The following is a 26,499-nucleotide window of genomic DNA, read 5'->3' on the forward strand; positions in this document are numbered from 1 at the left end:
ATTTTCAGCACGTTTTCCTCATGATTGACATTTTTTGTTGTGAATAATCTGAAGTCCCAATATATAACAACTTCATAACTTTTATCTCTCTTTGTATAACTAGAGTGTGAAGATGTGTCGTCTATAGGTAATGTCATGTAGAGCTGAATCAATTTATTAATTGAAAGAAAACAAACTATTTTTCAATTTTTCTGGTTTTATTGTGAAACTCAGTCTTCAGCTTTTAAGAAAAGTTTTTTTTTATAATATTCTTGTATTATTCCTTTTATATTAATTAACTGCGAAGTGTTAGTTGCAGCACTAAAGTCAAGGTTGGTTATGTGTACCATAACAGGAAGTGTAATCTTGTGAGTTAAGTGACGCAACAAACAATTAAACTATCGTTTTTACTTTATTATTAATTTAGATCAGATTACATTTTTTCGTTGTCCCATGAACAGATATTTTACAGTCACAGTACATTGCACATTTTAAGAACAAAACATAAAAACCACTCTTTGGTTGGGTTTCCCATAAAGGATACAAGAAACCGCTCAAACTCGTCAGACCAAAGTTTTTCATATTGCATTTTGAAGAAATAGCTTTTGGTGCCAGATGGGCAAGTTTAGGAAGAAAAGTTTACACAAATGCAAGAACTTTAATATATATATATGCAGAAAATGTATCATTATATAGTAACTCAATCAACAAGAAGTGAGTTTCAGCTTAAAGTATAAACATAGTGCAAAAGATAGTGGAAGCATGTCTAAATAAGTTCTGTAAAAACACTTTTTACATAGCTTGACACTTTTGTTCTGTCTTCATTGTATCCAACGAGCCTTAACTTCCTTCTCTCAGGCTCTCAGCATGACTGACAGAGTGAGGACGCTCAGCAGGAGCAGAACAGCTGGTGAGGAAAGAGACAAAGGGTGTTTATTACAAAATGTTTGTTTGTTTGTTCGTCCTCTTCTGTTTATTCTTTAATGACATGGCGGCTCAATGCAGTGACAAAAATCTGTTGTTCTTTTGGGGTTTTATTAGATGTTGTTTTGAGATATCCGTCTCTGAGATTTTTAAACCTCCACCTTAATATCACCAATGGATGAATGGAGGTTTGTTTGTGGAAGAGGTCTTAGGGTTACCCAGAGTATACAAGACATTACTTCTGGACATGTTGTAACATTTTGAGCACCACAGAGGAAATTCCATCCATCTTCACTGTGATTAGGTGGAGGCAGAAATTGATAATTATCTCAAAAACAAATAAAACCCAAATTATCTGCATGGCAGAGGTAAATGTGTGTTTTTGTAATAATTATAACCAAGGTACACAAGCAGCGTATACACATATATATATATATATATATATATATTTATACACATATATATATATATATATATTATATAGTTTATGTATATATATATATATATATATATATATATATATATATATATAAACTGCATTCAGAGTCAATATTTATAATTCGTGTTTTATTGGAGATTTTGATCATATATCAATTTCCTTGACAACTTGACAAACTCCATTTGATCGAAAGCTCCAGAACAACTACTAAATGGACCCTGAAGTGAAACTGTTTTGACGACATTTTCCTGTATAATTAACACCAAATTACATTTTTTTACAGGAACTTTCCTATGAATTTAAAATGACATATCTGTTTTTGTCTAGGATATTACAGAAAAAACTGTAGGACCCATAAAATAAAATGGTTCCTCCATCTCTCGTTATTTAGTTACTGCTGTTCTGGATTGCCCTCAAATGTGTTATTAGGACACTAAATCCCTCTGAACCTGAGCATCTGAAGACCTAAACCTAAAGAGAAAATATAAAACAGCAGTGTGTTTGTTTACCGTGAGGCTGGACAGCTCCAGCGCTGTTGGGCATTGTTGTGTTGACGGAGGGCATTGTTGTGTTGACGGAGGGCGCTGCTGTTGTGGGGATGTTGCTGGCCGGGTTGGAGAGGGCCAGAGGGCCGCTGTCCAGTGAGACGTTGAACTTACCGGGAACATCTGAGTGGAGACATGAAGCGGACAGAGCAGTGGGAGGTTAGTGATGTTCTCATGGACGGCCGTGTGGGTGAAATAAAATAAACATTTACAGTTGAAGTATAGAGATGTCAGTTTGAAAGAGGAAGCAGTAAATCCATCTGTATCTCTGGGGATAAGAAGCTGTGAGGATATTATTGTTTTTATTTATGCACACAGTATAAAAACAAGATTCTTTTTGGCATTTATTCCAGTAATGTGGTGTTAAATACGTTTGTATTGACATGAAAAAACATACAGTAAAGGTTATTTTTCAATTTAAGTTCACCCTCCTATAATGTTACTTTTTTTGTTTGTACATTAAATGTATACTAATTATTTAGATACTTAAGTACAACTACTAATACTAATAATTCTTATTGAAAATGTTACTTTAATCAAAGTAACATCCTGAAAATGTACTTAATGTATTAACAGACTGTTAATATTATATGTCATATCATTAGATTATTATTACATATGCATTAATATAAAAGCAGGATTAAACTGTTGTAGTTGGTTGAGGTGGAGCTCATTTTGAATTATTTTGTAAAGGACTGCAACTAAGGATTATTTTCATTAATCTGCAGATCATTTTTTTCGATTAATCAATTGATTGGTTTGTTTGTAAAAATTCTGAAATTAGTGAGAAATGCTGTCACAACTACCCAGAGCCCAAACCTTCACAACCACTAGTGCAAACCTTCACATTTTTAAATACATTTTTATGATTAAAACGAAAAGACGTAAAACGTCAAAGTTGGAGTAATCGTTTCAGCTCATTGTATATACTGCTGGGTTTTTAAAATATATGACAAAATACTGTTTACTCCTAAATGTAGTGGAGTAAACAGTACAATATTTCCTTTTGAACTGTAGAGGAGAAGAAATATAAAGTGAAATAAAAGAAAGGACTCAAGTTAAATACAAGAAACATTGGACTCAAGTTAAATACAAGTACTCAACATTGTACTTAAGTACACTACTTGAGTAAATGTATATAGATACTTTCCAACGCTGGATAACATAAAGTAAACCTTGGTTACAGTGTACTCAGGAGGAAATACATGATCAAAAACAACAAATGTTGTGTAACTTCAAATATATATATTGTTTTAGAAATCCAGGTTTCTTCATGTAAATCATGCTGTGAACCAAACGTATATTTTAATGTATAATGTGTGTTGCCGTGTGTCCACTTACTCCCGACAACAGGCCCGGTCCCGAGGAGGACGGAGAAGGTGATGGCATGGCTGCTTTTGGTGTTGGAGGCGTTCACGTTTGGGACCTTGAACTCGCACTTGATCACACTTCCATTAACCATGCCACGGATTTCTTTTACAGTCTAGAAAAGCAATGTGACATAAAGTATGTCATGGTGAGGTAAAATAAGAAGAAAATACAGGAAAGTTTAAGCAAAAGCAAATAAAATTACAAGAAAACTTAGCATTAAACTTATTTACACACAGAAAACATTTTAAATACACATTTTGCCTCACGTGAGTTTGAGAAATTTGTTATTTTTCTCAATTATGGTCCAATGTTGTCAGTACTCTGTCTTTGAGGATGTAAAGGATCATTTTTACATATTTTTTTCTTGGATTACTGTTAAATCCATTACATACAAATTATGTATTTGGGTCTTTAGTTTCCATTCATTTCAGTAGGTTAAGAAAACCGACACACAGTTACTTAAAACTTATCTTAGATAGATCTACTGTCTTTTGTTGTTTTTAAGGCTGTGTGCTTAAGCTGAAGAAATGAAAGCTCCTTTACTAAGCAACTAAAAGGTTATTGTTCAGCAGATTCTTATCAGCACTTTAAACACGGAACTCTTTCATTTGATTACATACAGATAGGTGAAAAGTTCAGTAAAAAACCTGAATATAAACTTATCTAATGTAATATAATTATATGCTTTGGCCTTCACAGACACCAGATCTGAACCAGAATATGGGAGATGTTGGAGTTATGTGTTTTTATAACAACATAATTAAAACACAGACTTGTCATGGCCAGATGTCTTAAAAATCTCTTCTCTGCAAGTTTATTTTAACTTGTGACAATTGAATCAATGGGAAATAACCCCCGTCTGAACCTACAGGTTTGTTAAGTATCTGATCAATAAGTGCATTCATTAGACTGTGTTTTTAATTTGGAAAATTTGGTTTTATTGTTAGCATAAGCAATTAAAAAAAATCCTAAATGAATCAGCTGTACGTATTTTTGGATGTAAGTTTGTATTTGATTTTCTGTTAACCACTTGTTTCATGTAACATGAACATTACATTTATCTATGCTAACATCCGTCTATAAGACAGTAAATATGAGGTCTCACCGTCTCAGTTGCAGTGAGCGCACCGTCAGTGTTCTTTCTCTGCATTGTCCTGAAGAAGAACCTCCCACTGTCTGAGTTTTTTTGAGCGCAAATAAAGAGCATGGTGGTACCCTGAGGAAAAATGAATAGTGGTGAAAGGGTGAAATAACTACCTGGAGATGACCACAATGACAAATTCCAACAGTCATTTTGAGGCTGGAAATAACCCAATAAAGTGATGCAATAGTGTAGAGTTTAGTTTCCGACTCGTCTTGTTTTCTCTGTGTTCACCTGTGGTGTTTTTGGGCATTTTCATTGTGCAATATGTCTTTTGTGTCCGCTTCCCTGTTGCAAGTATTTTGTGTTTTTGTGGTGATGTCAAGGTGTCACATATTTTTGGAAAGTCATTGCATAATATGCTTCCACACATTTAGAAATCCTGTCTTGTTGCTGTGAAGAATATGTTTTCATGTATTGTCACTATAGGAGCAGAATGTCAAGGACTTTAAATTTAATAAATCCAATTTGTACGTGAAAGTTTTAATTTTTCTGTCCAGGTTGAACCTTTTACCACATGTTGTTATGCTCACGGGATGCCAACACTAAGCACAAATATATATATTGGAAGATTATAATCTCATCTCATCAGTAAAACAATGCAGCTACAACAGAAACTAAAATAGGTCTCAAAGGCTATTTGTACAGTTACAGAAACATTGTTGAATATTGGCAGTTGCTTTGTTGGGATCTTTACTTTAGTATGTTTTGTCTGAAATATTTCGCTTTTTAACCTTCATTTCATGATAAGTCACATTCATTGAACCACAGATGCTAGCTGCTGACGTAATATCTTGCCCGCCCTATCCAACTACTATGCTAGTTAGCTGCTAGCATGATAAGTGATTTGACTGGGTCAGTCTCAAAGCTATGCACAAGTGCTGGGAGGTCATTATAAATGTGTAATTTTAAAAGTGAAAACTTATCTGATAATAGGTGTTTTGCCTGCTTGTTGGTTGTTTTTTCCTTTTGGTTCAAATCTGAATTTTGATGCACCAAACATTACAATATTTGTATTTCGGCAAAGTTAAATGACAGCAGGTGAAACATCTAAAAATGGTATTCCTTTTTAATTAATTGCAATACCCAGTAATAAGATACCTGTTTATTACTGTTCTGTTAAAACATAGCAGCCATATAGCACCTGTTGCCTTCCTTAAACATGCTGAACAAATATTTTTTCACACTATGTCCCAATTCAGGGGCTGGATCGTCGAAGTCCATTTTACTCATACAGAAAGGTTTTTTGATGGACTATTCAGGATCTCCTTATCAACTAAATAAATATTGTATAAAGTCATTAAATGTCACATGGTCATATTTAACAGGTGTTTGCATTGAGGTGGTCTGTCACTGATGAACTGGGCCAATAAAAGTATAAATAGGAAGCAAGTCAATTTTCTTTTGCCGGGAGCCTGGACATAACAACAGGGTTTATATGATAGTGTATTCTGTATAATGATGTTTGTCTGATGTCATAGACCTGTAAACTAACTGGTATAGTATCATAAAACTGGTATTTATTTGCATTTTGTTGTTTGTTAAGAGGAAAAGTTTTGACATTACAAGATAATGGCTGCCTAACACGGAAGATGAAGTGATAATACACTGTGTTCTTTGGACTCATATCAAAAGGATTCTCTACTCTGGAAACCAGCGTCCGTACTCTGGAAACCAGCGTCCTGTCTACTGTTTGTATAAAGTCACATAAATTGAAGTCTTTTACTGCTTAAAAGGGACATGAGATTCATTTATGTGTCCAACTTAGCAAAAAGATGTTTGAATATTGTGTGTGTGTGTGTGTGTGTGTGTGTGTGTGTGTGTGTGTGTGTGTGTTGTGTGTGTGTGTGTGTGTGTGTGTGTGTGTGTGTGTGTGTGTGTGTGTGTGTGTGTGTTACCTCTGTGGCATTTGCAGTGAGGCCCAGTGCGATGTATCCGCTGGAGTCTCCTCTGAGTTCGATGGACAGTTCGGTGCCGTTGGGAGGCATTGGGTCGCTGGTAACCACGGATGCAAACAGACAGCTGCTTTTTCCAGTGGGATCACAATCTTTTGGTGTCTCTACACACAGTTTGTTGACTCCACAACCGGTTCGAGTGATGTTTACCTGGTAGAAACACAAACAGAAATAAGGGCTAGAATCACCTGCTTATCCTTTCAATGGACTAAATTCTTGGTTTCCAGGCTGGCTATGAAAATATTTTCTACAGCTAATAAAGCTGAAATCTTTTATTTGTGAGGTTTAATCATGATGAGTCACAAGATCTTGCTAATTCTGATTTTATTTGCTTTGATGTACTAAAAATGAAGACATTGCATAGAATTGTCAACCAGTGGCTGCTCAAGCAAAATGAGTTATCTGGACTTTGCCGAGTTAAAGGGGTTTGCCACCATTTTTACACATGAACTTGAGTTTACACATTGTGATGAATACTACTCAGCCTGTTGTATAACGTCTGAGATGCATTATGGGAATTGTAGGATACAGCGTTTTTAGGATCTGGCCCCATGCTAGGGACTATTCTTCAGAATATCTTGGCCTCTGCTGCATAAATTTTGATCATTTCAAAAAAAGATTATGTCCGCTGTGAGTTCCCCGACCTTATGGAGGTGTAATCCTGAATTGCTGGAGTAGCCCTTTAAAACCAGAACCATATTTGCGAGGTTTTAGTTTAGCAAAGTTATGCATTTAAGTATAGGATCCTGGAAAAGGACCTAGAACATGTGCAACACAACCAACAACATTTCTCTATAAAAATATACAGAGAAGTCCAAACACTGGAAATGTGCCAGCTTTTTGATAGTGCAATATTAACTAAAAATTATCATCAGTTTAAAGCTTTAAAAGACCCAGACATTAGCTGTTACATTTAAATTAATTTGGACTTTCTTTTTTATAAACCTTTGAAATATAAAGAAGAAGAAAAAACATAGCTTGTTATTTTTTGTTTTACTCTAAATGTCAGCTTTGTAGGTAAATTATCTTACTTTCAATTCTAAAGCAGACATTTTGAAAATGGTCCTTAAACAAATACATTAACTGTTTAAAGTACAAGGTCAAGCAGGTGTTTTGTTGATTTACACCGATATGATTAGAGTGAAAGAAATCCAACCTGTGTATCATTGGAAAATGACAAATGAGCCGTTCCGTCGACACTCGGTGAGACATAGACGACCAGAGCTGCAACCAACAGGATCAATCCACGTTCCATTCTTAAAACAAAGATAGTAAATAAACAAAAAACTGAATTAATATTAAGTCTGATTGGAAAGCCTTATTATCACCAACAGACTGCAGTTTAAGTTGGAAAATCTTCATCAATCTTAGAGACATTCACATCTCAGCATATTCATTATCGATTGCATTAAAAACATCTAATTTAAGCACAGTTATCACAAAGCATATGTTTGTATTTCTACTTGGAAAACACATTTGGTTTAGTGAAAAGATGATGAATTCTGCAAAAACAGCATTCTGTAGTCATACATTTGAATTTATAAATACAGCTATACCAACCACAAAATCACATCAGCAACATTTGAATAACTACAAAAAACGTAAAAAGAAATAAAAAAACAAGTCTAGCAACTTGCCTTCTTTTGAGACAGAAAACTTCCAATTGAAACTATTCAAAATTTTAGATAATCTGTAAACCAGAATACATCAGTTTTGTCCTTCAGGAAAAATAAACTCTTCTTAAATCATCGTATTTTGAACAGTAAGAAAGTCCTTCAAGTCACACTGCAAAATAGATTGCTATCTTTAAAATCATCCAGCTACTATAACTTACAATTCTTGCAATTATTCTCAAATAATAATGAAAAATTAGCTAATTTTATTTTGAAAAGTATCACTCAGACATAAAAAATTAAGTTTTCCCAAAGACTCACCTGAGCTGTGAAAGTCAAGTGTTTAACAGCAGAAATGTTCTTTGTTCAGCCGTTTCTGCTCGTCTGTGTGCGTATGATCCCTGCGGGAATGATTTATATCAGAAAATGTCAGAGCTGATGCTCCGGGTGGTGATGCAGGAGGTGGAAAGGGGCTTTCTGCTGCATCCTGCAGAGGGAGTGGCCTTCACATCACTGTCTACCTGGAAGGTGTGCAATCCAGGAAGCTGGGTACGGAAAGTATTCAGACCCCTTTACATTTTTCACCCTTTGTTTCATTGCAGCCATTTGCTAAAATCGAAAAAGTTTTTTTTTTTGCATTAATGTACACTCAGCAACCCATCTTGACAGAAAAAAACAGAAATGTAGAAATTTTTGCAAATTTATTAAAAAAGAAAAACTGAAATATCACATGGTCATAAGTATTCAGACCCTTTGCTGTGACACTCATATTTAACTCACATGCTGTCCATTTCTTCTGATCCTCCTTGAGATGGTTCTACTCCTTCATTGGAGTCCAGCTGTGTTTAATTAAACTGATTGGACTTGATTAGGAAAGGCACACACCTGTCTATATAAGACCTTACAGCTCACAGTGCATGTCAGAACAAATGAGAATCATGAGGTCGAAGGAACTGCCCAAGGAGCTCAGAGACAGAATTGTGGCAAGGCACAGATCTGGCCAAGGTTACAAAATAATTTCTGCAGCGCTCAAGGTTCCTAAGAGCACAGTGGCCTCCATAATCCTTAAATGGAAGAAGTATGGGATGACCAGAACTCTTCCTAGACCTGGCCGTCCAGCCAAACTGAGCAATCGTGGGAGAAGAGGCTTGGTGAGAGAGGTAAAGAAGAACCCAAAGATCACTGTGGCTGAGCTCCAGAGATGCAGTAGGGAGATGGGAGAAAGTTCCACAAAGTCAACTATCACTGCAGCCCTCCACCAGTCGGGGCTTTATGGCAGAGTGGCCCGACGGAAGCCTCTCCTCAGTGCAAGACATATGAAAGCCCGCATAGAGTTTGCCAAAAAACACATGGAGGACTCCCAAACTATGAGAAATAAGATTCTCTGGTCTGATGAGACCAAGATTGAACTTTTGGCGTTAATTCTAAGCGGTATGTGTGGAGAAAACCAGGCACTGCTCATCACCTGCCCAATACAATCCCAACAGTGAAACATGGTGGTGGCAGCATCATGCTATGGGGGATGTTTTTCAGCTGCAGGGACAGGACGACTGGTTGCAATTGAAGGAAAGATGAATGCGGCCAAGTACAGAGATATCCTGGAAGAAAACCTCCTCCAGAGTGCTCAGGACCTCAGACTGGGCCGAAGGTTCATCTTCCAACAAGACAATGACCCGAAGCACACAGCTAAAATAACAAAGGAGTGGCTTCGGAACAAGTCTATGACCATTCTTGACTGGCCCAGCCAGAGCCCTGACCTAAACCCAATTGAGCATCTCTGGAGAGACCTGAAAATGGCTGTCCACCAACGTTCACCATCCAACCTGACAGAACTGGAGAGGATCTGCAAGGAAGAATGGCAGAGGATCCCCAAATCCAGGTGTGAGACACTTGTTGCATCATTCCCAAGAAGACTCATGGCTGTACTAGCTCAAAAGGGTGCTTCTACTCAATACTGAGCAAAGGGTCTGAATACTTATGACCATGTGATATTTCAGTTTTTCTTTTTAATAAATTTGCAAAAATTTCTACATTTCTGTTTTTTTTCTGTCAAGATGGGTTGCTGAGTGTACATTAATGCAAAAAAAAAAAAAGAACTTTTCGATTTTAGCAAATGGCTGCAATGAAACAAAGGGTGAAAAATGTAAAGGGGTCTGAATACTTTCCGTACCCACTGTATGTGCCTTTACAATTCAGGACAAAGTACTTGGTATCATGTATTCAATGTGGCAACATGTAGGAGTAGATGAAGTACTACAGTGTCCTTCTCAACTAGAAGTCCAAACTTAACCTGCTTATGCTAAGAAATGATTTAAGAAAATGACAAAAGTCGCTATTTATAGGACTATTATGAGTAAAAGCTACTTACAATATAGACCACATTAGATTTTTTTTTATTATATTTTACCAACTTTTAGATTTGATCTATGGATATGGTATGCAACAATATAATCTGAGGTATATGCTTGCTGTTTGACGAGTTAGAATAAGGAAAATTCTAATATTTTGAAGTGCATCAGAAACAGTTCTGATAGTGGAACAAAACTGTCCATTTTATAATAAAGTTACAAGGACCACACATTTAAATGCTTAAGCTGCAGTCCTGGCCAAAGATGTTATGTTAGAAATAATGAAGTTATGAGACCCTTCCTGTTGTTTCATTTATTGATGACATACAGATAGCAAAATTCAAATATATTGATTTTTAAAATACCAAAAGCAGCTTCATTAAAACTTATTCTGAATACCCAAAATGTGATTTTATCTAAAAACATTAAGGCTTAACAAGAGAGATATTGTTCAGAAAGTACAAAGTAGTGTTTCAGGAAAAAGCCTTTCCTGAAGCAAATGTGTGTGAGTGCTGTAAACAGTGATGCTGAGTTAAAGATGTGATGGGAGTGAATTGGTTCATCATAAAGAGCTCATTCACATTTGATCAGTGTGTGATACTGAGCAATTTGAAATTCAAATGGTTATTTACATGTTCTGTGCAAAAACAGGATTGTAATCAATGGGCCTCTGTAGACTACTGCCTGCCCGAGGTGTTATTTGTGGTGAACTTTCACTAAAGGCGAACTACAAGCAAATGAGAAGATGCAAATTTGCTTCGCCACCAAAAGCTAAAGTTTATTCCATCTTTGCTCGCATGGGCAAGTGAACAGTAGAGCAAATGTTAATTTTGGACTAGTGACTGAAAACTAATTAGATTCTCATGAGCCTTACCTGTTTGTGTTTAGCGCTCATTAGCAAATGTTGGCTGACCCAGCTGCTGTTTTGTTGGCTTTGTTTAGTTATTGTGATTTGTTAATAGTATTTGTTAAATAAATGTACCTATTTATTAGATTTACACCCGTCTTGTCTCCTTCATGTTGCAGCCTGAGAGCCGGGTTGTAACATGCTCAACTAATATGGTTCACAACATGTAAAGTTCAGGTTTATAGCCGCATGTCATCATTCCGCCGCTGGTTGTCGAGGTGGTGTCCTGCAAACAATGTGGGCTTCTTAGACAATTGGCAAACCTTCTGGGGAAAACCTGGTCTGATTAGGAGAGACGGCATTCATACCACTTTGGATGGAGCGGATCTCATATCTAGAAATCTGACCCAGTTTATTAGTGGACCTAATCCATGACAACCCAGAGTTCAGACCAGGAAGCAGAGTCGCAGTCTTTCGATCTTCTCTGCGATTCTATTATAGCAGTTACCCAACCAGTTATCCACCCAAAACCCTATAGAGACTGTGTCTGCCCCACGGCCACTTCAATTATTTAAATCCAAAGTCAACAGAAGAGGAGTTATACAAGATAACCTAATAAAAGTTAAGGTAACCAACGCAACAGTGCAACAAAACAGGACAATTAAATGTGGACTCTTAAATATCAGATCTCTGTCATCTAAGGGTGTACTTACTTAAAATGATTTAATATCAGATAATCATATTGATTTATTTTGTCTTACTGAAACCTGGCTGTGTCATGAAGAATGTTAGCCTAAATGAATCAACTCCTCCAAGTTATATTAATACTCATATTCCTCGAGGCACAGGCCGAGGAGGTGGAGTAGCAGCCCTCTTTGACTCAAGTCTATTAATAAACCCTAAACCTGAATTAAATTATAACTCATTTGAAAGCCTTGTTCTTAGTCTTTCAAACCCGAGCGGAAAGCATTGCAGTCAATTCTATTTGTTAAAGTGTATCGTGCACCAGGTGCGTATTCTGAATTCCAACTGAATTTTCAAAGTTCTTATCAAGTGTAGTCCTCAAAACAGATAAAGTTATTATTGTAGGGGATTTTAATATTCATGTGGATGTGTATAATGATAGCCTTAGTACTGCGTTTAGTTCATTATTAGATTCTATTGTCTTCTGTCAGTGTGTACATAAATCGACTCACTGTTTTAACCATACCCTCGACCTTGTTCTGGTATATGGTATTGAAATAGAAAATGTAATTGTCTCTCAACAGAACTCTCTTTTATCAGACCATTATCTAATACATGTTGAATTTTTACTACCAGAGTGTACGCCATTAGGCAAAAGTTTCTACACTAGACGTCTATCTGATAATGCTGTAGCTAAATTTAAAGAAGCGATTTCATCAGGGTTTAATTCAGTACCATTGCTCAATATAACAGAGGACTCCTGTTACTTCCTCTCCTGTCTCTCTCACTTCCTCTCCTCTCTCCGTCCTTTCCTCTTACCCCTCTCCTCCTCATCCTCACCTTCTGCTCTCTCAAACTTCCTCCTCGCGCTCTCAATCCTGCTCCCTCGTTTCTCCTCTGCTGAATTTATAAAATGACAAACCAAGTCCTGTGATGAGCGAATTAGTGAGTAAACGAATGTTCCTGACCATTTCTACAACCTTTTCAAAGCGATTTACGTTTGATGAATCACTACTCCCTTTACTGCATGTTATCTAAAACATAGACACCTGTAAATACCTAAACATTAGACCAAATAAATACATTTAGGCGGCGTTAACAGGCTATCTCACTCTTTTCTTTTAGTTTTTAGTCATCAGTTAAATATAATGTTAGAAAAAAAGCTATTTATCATAACAAAATGAACATGCGGGCTCCCTCATGTGGCTCACAGGTTTACTGTAAATATGAATGTATTAGTGCTTTACAAATTGAGATCTTTTATTCTGTGTGAAATACAGCAGGCAGATTATATTGTGGTATAGCTGAAATGGTGACCTCTAGTGGTCGTAAATGGGGCATTACAGCTAAATGATAAAGTGCAAGTGAAAGTGCAAGTGAAATGAAAAGTAATTGTTTCTGCCTGCCTAACCATTAACCATGATTTAGTACTGTAAAAAAAAAAAAGCACCAATACACTCCCAATATTTTGAGTTAATGAATAATAAAAATCTCCTCTTTAAACCCTGAACCATTCAAGCTCTGAGCAGGGAGTTAGACTTGCTGGTACGTGACGACGCTGAAAATATCATTTTGAAAAGCCCTGCCTTACCTTCTGTGATAGAGGGACAAAACCTGTTCCTATTTCTGTCACTCAGTTGGAGGTGAAGGTTAACATCCTGTGGTAAACACTTGAGATTGTTATTTGTAGAGCAGAAGTTGTAATTCAAAATATGTCATCAAATCACAACACGTGTTTAACTACGGTTATGTGTTGCCTATATTTAGTCTTTGAAATGAACCATGCAGGACACTAAATGTCACTCAAAAGTCCTTGAATATTTTGTGCAGTAGCATGCTGGAGCCCAGCTTTTAAATCAGGCTAATGTTGCACCTCCTGAACAGCTGAATAAGAATATCAATAGAAATAATCATATACTAGAAATATGCTAAAGGTAATAACTTTCCAACTTAAAGGGTTGAATGCCACTGTGACTTTAGTTCTAAGTGAATGCAGCTTTCTTTTGGTTAGAACGAAAATATAAATAATAAATGTAATGAATTTAAATAGTCAGTCATGATGATCCCACAAACGTTCAGGTCTGCATGTTTCTGGAGTTAGTTTCATGCCTCAATGTGGACACTTACTATGCTTCATTTGATTTGTATGTTGCTACAATGTGGTGCCGAATGAGACGTACATTTTCCATTTAGACTGTCTGGGACATTGGTTATCATCAAATTAGAAGAGAATTAAATAAATCTAAAATCTCAGCTGACACTAGAAAAGATTGTCTTATCACCATCCCCATACTTCCTCACACGGACTCTCTTTGTTTTTTCTTCCATAGCAGCAGTTCCTCATTTGAACTGACTATGACTTTCAGAAAATTATCTTTAATTGTCAAACACTTGGCTCTCAATTATTATTCAGACTAAATAAGCTGCATTTGAAGGAGTAATGTTTAGATTCAGAGCTGAAACAATTAGTTTATCGACAGAAAATTGACCATTAACAACTTTGATAACTGTACAATTTAGTCAATAGACAAAATGGCCAAAATTCTCTGGTTCTTTTTCTTTAGTCTGGATTTTGAGTAAGTACTTCAATAGAAGTATATTTTAGAAGTTACACAGGATATTCGAAGCGTCCGTGTCAACTGACCTGCGAGCTGTTCCCCCGACTGACCTGTATTTGTTTACCGGTGTGGTCGGTGACTGTAACATAAATTCCTCTGGCTAACGGTTACGGCGAGCCTACCAAGTTTCGGTTAGCATTGGTTTGTTAGCCGAACCGAGTACCCTGAGTTCAGCTAAGGTGTCACGGCGAGCGGACTCTTACGGTACGCTGTTAGCCCGGGCTAATCCCTGTTTGCTAGCGAAATACTTAAACAATAAGCCGCCTAGTACGGCTTATTGTTTAAGTATTTCCCTTCCTTTCCAGTCGCCATGTCTTTGGCCGCCACCCCCGCCAAAGGGTCGGAACCGAAGGTCAAAGAGGCTGCATCCCTCCTGTGCCCTGCATCATGAGGGGCGTCCATCTCGGGCAGGGACCCTCATCCAATGTGCATAGCTTGCATGGGCGCTAAACACGCTCAGACATCGCTGGCTGACCCCCAGTCATGGCAACGCAGAGGGCGATGCCAACTCTGACCTCCTCGACATGGACGAAATGGAGGATGAGGAGGATGATGCCACCTTTCCTGCCAACAGTCCAGACCCCCTAGTGCATCCGACGCTGTTCCCCCAGTGGACAGCAACTTATATAAGGTTTGCAAACGGGCCGCGTCCAAATTGGGAATACAATGGCCGGCAGCCCAGGACACTACTGGGGGGAGAGACCTGTATGACGGTAAGAGGCTCCCACCAGCCCAACCGCCATCGAAACAACTCTTGCCAGCAGTGCCTGCCTGTATGAAAGAAATGAGCAGGTACTGGTCCAGTCCTTTTAAGAGTAAGCTTCCCACCAAGGGCTACTCAAAGCTGGAAATCGACGGGATGGAGAAACTGGGGCTAGCTGAACCCCCAGCAGTGGAGCCTTCAGTGGCTTATCATCTCCATCCCAACCGTCGATCTCTCTCAGCTTCCTCAAACATTTCTCTTCCTAGTAAAATGTAATGCCTCACCGCCTCCGTTTTCCAGAGAATGTATAGGTACGCAGCACAGTCTGTAAAGACGCTTACTGGTTGTAACAGACGACATCACATCACCCCAATCCTGGCTTCTCTTCACTGGCTCCCTGTTCGTTTTAGAATTGATTTTAAGATTTTGCTGATCACTTTTAAAGCACGTCTGGGTCTGGCCCCGACATACATAGGAGAAATGTTGACCACGTATGAGCCAGCTCGCAGCCTTAGATCCTCAGGTGGGGCCCTTCTGGTTGTTCCAAAGTCGAAACTGAAAACCAAAGACCGTGCTTTTGCCATAAGGGCCCCCGTTATGCCCCCATAATCCCTGCAGGGGAGCTCACGCTCCTCCGAGGGAAGGCAGCTCCCTCCAGGTAAGGAGATAGAAAAAAACCGGGCGCCGTCCAGACACATGGAGCCGGGACCAGCAAGACCTCGGCCCGGACCTCCGGCGCAGGAACTGGCAAGACATAGGCTCGGATCTCCGGCGAGACGTGCAGTGTGGGGAACCAACCTCTCCTTCTGCCTTGCTTCCTTCCTGGTCTGGCTGACTGGGTACTCAGAGGCCCTCCGAAGGCCAGGTGGCTTCCTAGGAACAGGTTAGGGTCCTGGGCAGGCTGAGGGGCAGGCTGAGGGGCAGGCTGAGGGACAGGCTGAGGGACAGGCTGAGGGACAGGGGACTGGAGGCCAAGTGGCTGATGGGTAGGGGTGCCGAGAAACTCTGTAGCACCGTGAAGCAAATAGTTCGTCAGAAAGGCGTTGCAACCCTCAGGATCCCCAGCGCAACGTTCGGCTCCCCGACTCTGACTTCCGAGACCGGCGGTGAACGCGCTGGTAACAGCTCAGGATGGACCGGAGCAGGTGGAGGCGCCGCGAAGGTCTGAGAAATGGCTGTCGTGAGCTGCTGTACCTGGTTGATCACAGCAGTCATGGTCTGGTTGTGGCTCGCCAGGGCGTGGCTGGGCGCGGATGTGGTGTGGACCCAAAAGCAATAAGACTGAGACGGAGTAATGTTCAGAAGCTTTATGTAAAGCAGGACATAGATCAGACAAACAGGCAGGATCAGACTCATGTCGTGAATTCCTATCAGGAGAGCGCCCAGCCGTCAGGGAAACAGGCAGGGGGATCAGGCAGACGGAAACCAGAGGAAGCGGAGGCTATACTCGTGGTCGGGGACAGAAGGCTAAGGCGGCTAACTTGGGCAAAGGCAAGGTAGAAATCTGGTGGTCGGGGACAGAAGGCTGAGTCATTGACCGGGGCACAGGCAAGGCAGGAAGTCCAAACAGGCAGAGTCTGCAACAGGAAGTCAGTCCAAGGAAATTGCTGGAAGGTCTGGCATGAATGCGGCGAACGATCTGGCAGCGAGTGTGTGACTGACTGGGGTTTAAATACTGGAGGGAGTAGGTGCAGCAGAGTGAGCAGGTGAGAGGGATTGTGCTGATGAGACGGGTGTGGCAGACAGGTGCACTGAGTAAGGCTGATTAGGTGAGTGAGATGTGGAGTGACAGGAGAGAAAGGGGCTGGGCTGTGGCTGAAGTGAACTGAGCGACAGAGTGACAGGGGGTATGGAGCTAATGACAGGAGTGTATGGAAATAGAACTGTGACAAGAGATGACAAGGTCCATGACATTAGTGCTGAAATGATAAGTCAATCTACAGTAAAAGTATTTCTAACCATTTTTTTATATTCATATTTGAAATTTAAGTCAAATATCAAGCAGTAGTAGTAATCATTCGGGTTTTGAATTATCGGGCCGACAAAAGCCAATTTTAAAGATGGGTATTTTAATATGCAATAGGCTGGAAGATTGTGATAACTCCCCAATAAAAAATAAAAAAAAGAAGAGCTACAGGAAAAACCACCCAGGCTGATATATCGAATTATTGCAGATATATTGTAGTTGCATGTGAGATGTTTTAAATGCAACAATAAATAATTCATCACTAAATCATATGTTGCTCATTCAACCTGCAGGTGAAGAGTCAAGAGAGGGACGACAATGAGGATGATGAGGAGGAGGAAGGAGAGCATGTGGAAGGTGACGACGATATCGAAAGTGTCAACGGCGAGGATGACTATACTGATGCCCTATTATTTATTTACCCTCAAGATAAAAAAAAAAAACCTTAACAGCTTAGAGGAATTAAAAGGAAAACCACTGTCTATTACAATATATATATATATATTTTTTTATTTGGCATCCTGTTCTGGAAGTTAAACCTGTAGCTCCTAAAGTGATTAAGATCTCTCAATGCACAAATATCCCTAAAAAGTACACATTGTTTTGGATTAATGACCAAAGATTTTCAGCATGTTTTCCTCATGATTGTCATTTTTTGTAATAATCTGAAGTCACAATATATAACAACTTCATAACTTTTATCTCTCTTTGTAGGAACTAGAGTGTGAAAATGTGTCGTGGTAGTCATGTAGAGCTGAATCAATTTATTAATTGAAAGAAAACAAACTATTTTTCAAGAAAACCAATCTCTATTTCTGGTTTTATTGTGAAACTCTTCAGCTCTTAAGAAAAGTTTTTTTTATAATATTCTTGTATTGTTTCTTTATATTCATTAACTGAGAAGTGTAAGTTGCAGCACTAAAGTCAAGGTTGGTTATGTGTACCATAACAGGAAGTGTAATCTTGTGAGTGAAGTGACGCAACAAACAATTAAACTATAGTTTTTACTTTATTATTAATTTAGATCAGATTACATTTTTTTGTTGTCCCATGAACAGATATTTTACAGTCACAGTACATTGCACATTTAAAAAAAAAAACAACAACAACAAATAACCACTCTTTGGTTGGGTTTCCCATAAAGGATGTTTGTGAGTTGAGTTTTACTGCCAAGAAACCGCTCAAACTCGTCAGACCAAAGTCTTTCATATTGCATTTTGAAGAAATAGCTTTTGGTGCCAGATGGGCAAGTTTAGGAAGAAAAGTTTACACAAATTCAAACACTTTAATATATATATATGCAGAAAATGTATCATTATATAGTAACTCAATCAACAAGAAGTGAGTTTCAGCTTAAAGTATAAACATAGTGCAAAAGATAGTGGAAGCATGTCTAAGTAAGTTCTGTAAAAACACTTTTTACATAGCTTGACACTTTTGTTCTGTCTTCATTGTATCCAACAAGCCTTAACTTCCTTCTCTCAGGCTCTCAGCATGACTGACAGAGTGAGGACGCTCAGCAGGAGCAGAACAGCTGGTGAGGAAAGAGACAAAGGGTGTTTATTACAAAATGTTTGTTTGTTCGTCCTCTTCTGTTTATTCTTTAATGACATGGCGGCTCAATGCAGTGACAAAAATCTGTTCTTTTAGGGTTTTATTAGATGTTGTTTTGAGATATCCGCCTCTGAGATTTTTTTAAACCTCCACCTTAATATCACCAATGGATGAACGGAGGTTTGTTTGTGGAAGAGGTCTTTGGGTTACCCAGAGTATACAAGACATTACTTCTGGACATGTTTTAACATTTTGAGCACCACAGAGGAAATTAGGTGGAGGAAGAAATTGATAATTATCTCAAAAACAAATAAAACCCAAATTATCTGCATGGCTTCCACCAGAGGTAAATGTGTGTTTTTGTAATAATTATAACCAAGGTACAGAAGCAGTGTTTATATATATATATATTTTTATATAGTTTATGTATATATATATATATATATATATATATATATATATATATATATATATATATATATAAACTGCATTCAGAGTCAATATTTATAATTCGTGTTTTATTGGAGATTTTGATCATATATCAATTTCCTTGACAACTTGACAAACTCCATTTGATCGAAAGCTCCAGAACAACTACTAAATGGACCCTGAGGTGAAACTGTTTTGACGACATTTTCCTGCATAATTAACACCAAATTACATTATTTTAAAGGAACTTTCCTATGAATTTAAAATGACATATCTGTTTTTGTCTAGGATATTACAGAAAAAACTATAGGACCCATTAAATAAAATGGTTCCTCCATCTCTCGTTATTTAGTTACTGCTGTTCTGGATTGCCCTCAAATGTGTTATTAGGACACTAAATCCCTCTGAACCTGAGCATCTGAAGACCTAAACCTAAAGAGAAAATATAAAACAGCAGTGTGTTTGTTTACCGTGAGGCTGGACAGCTCCAGCGCTGTTGGGCATTGTTGTGTTGACGGAGGGCATTGTTGTGTTGACGGAGGGCGCTGCTGTTGTGGGGATGTTGCTGGCCGGGTTGGAGAGGGCCAGAGGGCCGCTGTCCAGTGAGACGTTGAACTTACCGGGAACATCTGAGTGGAGACATGAAGCGGACAGAGCAGTGGGAGGTTAGTGATGTTCTCATGGACGGCCGTGTGGGTGAAATAAAATAAACATTTACAGTTGAAGTATAGAGATGTCAGTTTGAAAGAGGAAGCAGTAAATCCATCTGTATCTCTGGGGATAAGAAGCTGTGAGGATATTATTGTTTTTATTTATGCACACAGTATAAAAACAAGATTCTTTTTGGCATTTATTCCAGTAATGTGGTGTTAAATACGTTTGTATTGACATGAAAAAACATACAGTAAAGGTTATTTTTCAATTTAAGTTCACCCTCCTATAATGTTACTTTTTTTGTTTGTACATTAAATGTATACTAATTATTTAGATACTTAAGTACAACTACTAATACTAATAATTCTTATTGAAAATGTTACTTTAATCAAAGTAACATCCTGAAAATGTACTTAATGTATTAACAGACTGTTAATATTATATGTCATATCATTAGATTATTATTACATATGCATTAATATAAAAGCAGGATTAAACTGTTGTAGTTGGTTGAGGTGGAGCTCATTTTGAATTATTTTGTAAAGGACTGCAACTAAGGATTATTTTCATTAATCTGCAGATCATTTTTTTCGATTAATCAATTGATTGGTTTGTTTGTAAAAATTCTGAAATTAGTGAGAAATGCTGTCACAACTACCCAGAGCCCAAACCTTCACAACCACTAGTGCAAACCTTCACATTTTTAAATACATTTTTATGATTAAAACGAAAAGACGTAAAACGTCAAAGTTGGAGTAATCGTTTCAGCTCATTGTATATACTGCTGGGTTTTTAAAATATATGACAAAATACTGTTTACTCCAAAATGTAGTGGAGTAAACAGTACAATATTTCCTTTTGAACTGTAGAGGAGAAGAAATATAAAGTGAAATAAAAGAAAGGACTCAAGTTAAATACAAGTACCTCAACATTGTACTTAAGTACACTACTTGAGTAAATGTATATAGATACTTTCCAACGCTGGATAACATAAAGTAAACCTTGGTTACAGTGTACTCAGGAGGAAATACATGATCAAAAACAACAAATGTTGTGTAACTTCAAATATATATATTGTTTTAGAAATCCAGGTTTCTTCATGTAAATCATGCTGTGAACCAAACGTATATTTTAATGTATAATGTGTGTTGCCGTGTGTCCACTTACTCCCGACAACAGGCCCGGTCCCGAGGAGGACGGAGAAGGTGATGGCATGGCTGCTTCTGGTGTTGGAGGCGTTCACGTTTGGGACCTTGAACTCGCACTTGATCACACTTCCATTAACCATGCCACGGATTTCTTTTACAGTCTAGAAAAGCAATGTGACATAAAGTATGTCATGGTGAGGTAAAATAAGAAGAAAATACAGGAAAGTTTAAGCAAAAGCAAATAAAATTACAAGAAAACTTAGCATTAAACTTATTTACACACAGAAAACATTTTAAATAACACATTTTGCATCACGTGAGTTTGAGAAATTTGTTATTTTTCTCAATTATGGTCCAATGTTGTCAGTACTCTGTCTTTGAGGATGTAAAGGATCATTTTTACATATTTTTTTCTTGGATTACTGTTAAATCCATTACATACAAATTATGTATTTGGGTCTTTAGTTTCCATTAATTTCAGTAGGTTAAGAAAACCGACACACAGTTACTTAAAACTTATCTTAGATAGATCTACTGTCTTTTGTTGTTTTTAAGGCTGTGTGCTTAAGATGAAGAAATGAAAGCTCCTTTACTAAGCAACTAAAAGGTTATTGTTCAGCAGATTCTTATCAGCACTTTAAACACGGAACTCTTTCATTTGATTACATACAGATAGGTGAAAATTCAGTAAAAAACCTGAATATAAACTTATCTAATGCAATATAATTATATGCTTTGGCCTTCACAGACACCAGATCTGAACCAGAATATGGGAGATGTTGGAGTTATGTGTTTTTATAACAACATAATTAAAACACAGACTTGTCATGGCCAGATGTCTTAAAAATCTCTTCTCTGCAAGTTTATTTTAACTTGTGACAATTGAATCAATGGGAAATAACCCCGTCTGAACCTACAGGTTTGTTAAGTATCTGATCAATAAGTGCATTCATTAGACTGTGTTTTTAATTTGGAAAATTTGGTTTTATTGTTAGCATAAGCAATTAAAAAAAATCCTAAATGAATCAGCTGTACGTATTTTTGGATGTAAGTTTGTATTTGATTTTCTGTTAACCACTTGTTTCATGTAACATGAACATTACATTTATCTATGCTAACATCCGTCTATAAGACAGTAAATATGAGGTCTCACCGTCTCAGTTGCAGTGAGCGCATCGTCAGTGTTATTTCTCTGCATTGTCCTGAAGAAGAACCTCCCACTGTCTGAGTTGTTTTGAGCGCAAATAAAGAGCATGGTGGTACCCTGAGGAAAAATGAATAGTGGTGAAAGGGTGAAATAACTACCTGGAGATGACCACAATGACAAATTCCAACAGTCATTTTGAGGCTGGAAATAACCCAATAAAGTGATGCAATAGTGTAGAGTTTAGTTTCCGACTCGTCTTGTTTTCTCTGTGTTCACCTGTGGTGTTTTTGGGCATTTTCATTGTGCAATATGTCTTTTGTGTCCGCTTCCCTGTTGCAAGTATTTTGTGTTTTTGTGGTGATGTCAAGGTGTCACATATTTTTGGAAAGTCATTGCATAATATGCTTCCACACATTTAGAAATCCTGTCTTGTTGCTGTGAAGAATATGTTTTCATGTATTGTCACTATAGGAGCAGAATGTCAAGGACTTTAAATTTAATAATTAATAAATCCAATTTGTACGTGAAAGTTTTAATTTTTCTGTCCAGGTTGAACCTTTTACCACATGTTGTTATGCTCACGGGATGCCAACACTAAGCACAAATATATATATTGGAAGATTATAATCTCATCTCATCAGTAAAACAATGCAGCTACAACAGAAACTAAAATAGGTCTCAAAGGCTATTTGTACAGTTACAGAAACATTGTTGAATATTGGCAGTTGCTTTGTTGGGATCTTTACTTTAGTATGTTTTGTCTGAAATATTTCGCTTTTTAACCTTCATTTCATGATAAGTCACATTCATTGAACCACAGATGCTAGCTGCTGACGTAATATCTTGCCCGCCCTATCCAACTACTATGCTAGTTAGCTGCTAGCATGATAAGTGATTTGACTGGGTCAGTCTCAAAGCTAGTGCTGGGAGGTCATTATAAATGTGTAATTTTAAAAGTGAAAACTTATCTGATAATAGGTGTTTTGCCTGCTTGTTGGTTGTTTTTTCCTTTTGGTTCAAATCTGAATTTTGATGCACCAAACATTACAATATTTGTATTTCGGCAAAGTTAAATGACAGCAGGTGAAACATCTAAAAATGGTATTCCTTTTTAATTAATTGCAATACCCAGTAATAAGATACCTGTTTATTACTGTTCTGTTAAAACATAGCAGCCATATAGCACCTGTTGCCTTCCTTAAACATGCTGAACAAATATTTTTTCACACTATGTCCCAATTCAGGGGCTGGATCGTCGAAGTCCATTTTACTCATACAGAAAGGTTTTTTGATGGACTATTCAGGATCTCCTTATCAACTAAATAAATATTGTATAAAGTCATTAAATGTCACATGGTCATATTTAACAGGTGTTTGCATTGAGGTGGTCTGTCACTGATGAACTGGGCCAATAAAAGTATAAATAGGAAGCAAGTCAATTTTCTTTTGCCGGGAGCCTGGACATAACAACAGGGTTTATATGATAGTGTATTCTGTATAATGATGTTTGTCTGATGTCATAGACCTGTAAACTAACTGGTATAGTATCATAAAACTGGTATTTATTTGCATTTTGTTGTTTGTTAAGAGGAAAAGTTTTGACATTACAAGATAATGGCTGCCTAACACGGAAGATGAAGTGATAATACACTGTGTTCTTTGGACTCATATCAAAAGGATTCTCTACTCTGGAAACCAGCGTCCTTTTTCTGGAAACCAGCGTCCTGTCTACTGTTTGTATAAAGTCACATAAATTGAAGTATTTTACTGCTTAAAAGGGACATGAGATTCATTTATGTGTCCAACTTAGCAAAAAGATGTTTGAATATTGTGTGTGTGTGTGTGTGTGTGTGTGTGTGTGTGTGTGTGTGTGTGTGTGTGTGTGTGTGTGTGTGTGTGTGTGTGTGTGTGTGTGTGTGTGTGTGTGTGTGTGTGTGTTACCTCTGTGGCATTTGCAGTGAGGCCCAGTGCGATGTATCCGCTGGAGTCTCCTCTGAGTTCGATGGACAGTTCGGTGCCGTTGGGAGGCATTGGGTCGCTGGTAACCACGGATGCAAACAGACAGCTGCTTTTTCCAGTGGGATCGCAATCTTTTGGTGTCTCTACACACAGTTTGTTGACTCCACAACCGGTTCGAGTGATGTTCACCTGGTAGAAACACAAACACAAACAGAAATAAGGGCTAGAATCACCTGCTTATCCTTTCAATGGACTAAATTCTTGGTTTCCAGGCTGGCTATGAAAATATTTTCTACAGCTAATAAAGCTGAAATCTTTTATTTGTGAGGTTTAATCATGATGAGTCACAAGATCTTGCTAATTCTGATTTTATTTGCTTTGATGTACTAAAAATGAAGACATTGCATAGAATTGTCAACCAGTGGCTGCTCAAGCAAAATGAGTTATCTGGACTTTGCCGAGTTAAAGGGGTTTGCCACCATTTTTACACATGAACTTGAGTTTACACATTGTGATGAATACTACTCAGCCTGTTGTATAACGTCTGAGATGCATTATGGGAATTGTAGGATACAGCGTTTTTAGGATCTGGCCCCATGCTAGGGACTATTCTTCAGAATATCTTGGCCTCTGCTGCATAAATTTTGATCATTTCAAAAAAAGATTATGTCCGCTTTGAGTTCCCCGACCTTATGGAGGTGTAATCCTGAATTGCTGGAGTAGCCCTTTAAAACCAGAACCATATTTGCGAGGTTTTAGTTTAGCAAAGTTATGCATTTAAGTATAGGATCCTGGAAAAGGACCTAGAACATGTGCAACACAACCAACAACATTTCTCTATAAAAACATACAGAGAAGTCCAAACACTGGAAATGTGCCAGCTTTTTGATAGTGCAATATTAACTAAAAATTATCATCAGTTTAAAGCTTTAAAAGACCCAGACATTAGCTGTTACATTTAAATTAATTTGGACTTTCTTTTTTATAAACCTTTGAAATATAAAGAAGAAGAAAAAACATAGCTTGTTATTTTTTGTTTTACTCTAAATGTCAGCTTTGTAGGTAAATTATCTTACTTTCAATTCTAAAGCAGACATTTTGAAAATGGTCCTTAAACAAATACATTAACTGTTTAAAGTACAAGGTCAAGCAGGTGTTTTGTTGATTTACACCGATATGATTAGAGTGAAAGAAATCCAACCTGTGTATCATTGGAAAATGACAAATGAGCCGTTCCGTCGACACTCGGTGAGACATAGACGACCAGAGCTGCAACCAACAGGATCAATCCACGTTCCATTCTTAAAAGAAAGATAGTAAATAAACAAAAAACTGAATTAATATTAAGTCTGATTGGAAAGCCTTATTATCACCAACAGACTGCAGTTTAAGTTGGAAAATCTTCATCAATCTTAGAGACATTCACATCTCAGCATATTCATTATCGATTGCATTAAAAACATCTAATTTAAGCACAGTTATCACAAAGCATATGTTTGTATTTCTACTTGGAAAACCCATTTGGTTTAGTGAAAAGATGATGAATTCTGCAAAAACAGCATTCTGTAGTCATACATTTGAATTTATGAATACAGCTATACCAACCACAAAATCATATAAGCAACATTTGAATAACAACCACAAAAACGCAAAAAGAAATAAAGAAAACAAGTCTAGCAACTTGCCTTCTTTTGAGACAGAAAACTTCCAATTGAAACTATTCAAAATTTTAGATAATCTGTAAACCAGAATACATCAGTTTTGTCCTTCAGGGAAAATAAACTCTTCTTAAATCATCGTATTTTGAACAGTAAGAAAGTCCTTCAAGTCACACTGCAAAATAGATTGCTATCTTTAAAATCATCCAGCTACTATAACTTACAATTCTTGCAATTATCCTCAAATAATAATGAAAAATGAGCTAATTTTTTTTGAAAAGGTATCACTCAGACATAAAATAATTAAGTTTTCCCAAAGACTCACCTGAGCTGTGAAAGTCAAATGTTTAACAGCAGAAATGTTCTTTGTTCAGCCGTTCCTGCTCGTCTGTGTGCATATGATCCCTGCGGGAATGATTTATATCAGAAAACGTCAGAGCTGATGCTCCGGGTGGTGATGCAGGAGGTGGAAAGGGGCTTTCTGCTGCATCCTGCAGAGGGAGTGGCCTTCACATCACTGTCTACCTGGAATGTGTGCAATCCAGGAAGCAAACACATTTCTCATTCTCTGAGCACAAAGAACCTCCGCTAGGAAGTGACTTTAGAGTTAACTGTAGTTCAGAGTTTGGATTATGGGTTGTTCATCCACTTTACACATTGACAGATGATTTATTAACTGTCTTTAAAAGTACTCTGTGAGTTCTCTTTGTACCCTAATTATAACAAAAGTACTATGAAGTCAAATAAAGACTCATGGATTATATTCCAAAACTATATAATTACAGTTTGAATGTCTTAAAATGATATATGTATTTTT

The 26,499-nt window shown here is 37.5% G+C and overlaps 1 protein-coding gene across 2 annotated transcripts; it reads right to left on the reverse strand.

Annotated features, from left to right (window-relative positions):
* Window positions 1–374: 374 nt before the first annotated feature.
* On the reverse strand, window positions 375–26,078 carry LOC129111145 (putative ferric-chelate reductase 1). 2 transcript variants are annotated; one of them, XM_054623423.1, is made up of 7 exons: window positions 26,008–26,078; window positions 25,226–25,325; window positions 24,007–24,213; window positions 22,072–22,182; window positions 3,229–3,370; window positions 1,852–2,010; window positions 375–886 (listed from the first exon to the last, which is right to left on the reverse strand). In XM_054623423.1, exons 2-7 carry the CDS (start codon window positions 25,322–25,324, stop codon window positions 834–836), a joined length of 771 nt encoding a protein of 256 aa, XP_054479398.1. In that variant the 5' UTR covers window position 25,325; window positions 26,008–26,078; the 3' UTR covers window positions 375–833. The 2 variants fall into 2 exon arrangements, with proteins under 2 accessions (XP_054479398.1, XP_054479397.1); XM_054623422.1 differs by lacking the exons at window positions 375–886; window positions 1,852–2,010; window positions 3,229–3,370 and adding exons at window positions 18,578–18,667; window positions 19,587–19,745; window positions 20,938–21,079.
* Window positions 26,079–26,499: the final 421 nt, after the last annotated feature.

This window comes from Anoplopoma fimbria, chromosome 3, assembly GCF_027596085.1.
Source record: "Anoplopoma fimbria isolate UVic2021 breed Golden Eagle Sablefish chromosome 3, Afim_UVic_2022, whole genome shotgun sequence".
In the NCBI taxonomy this organism is placed as follows: domain Eukaryota; kingdom Metazoa; phylum Chordata; class Actinopteri; order Perciformes; family Anoplopomatidae; genus Anoplopoma; species Anoplopoma fimbria.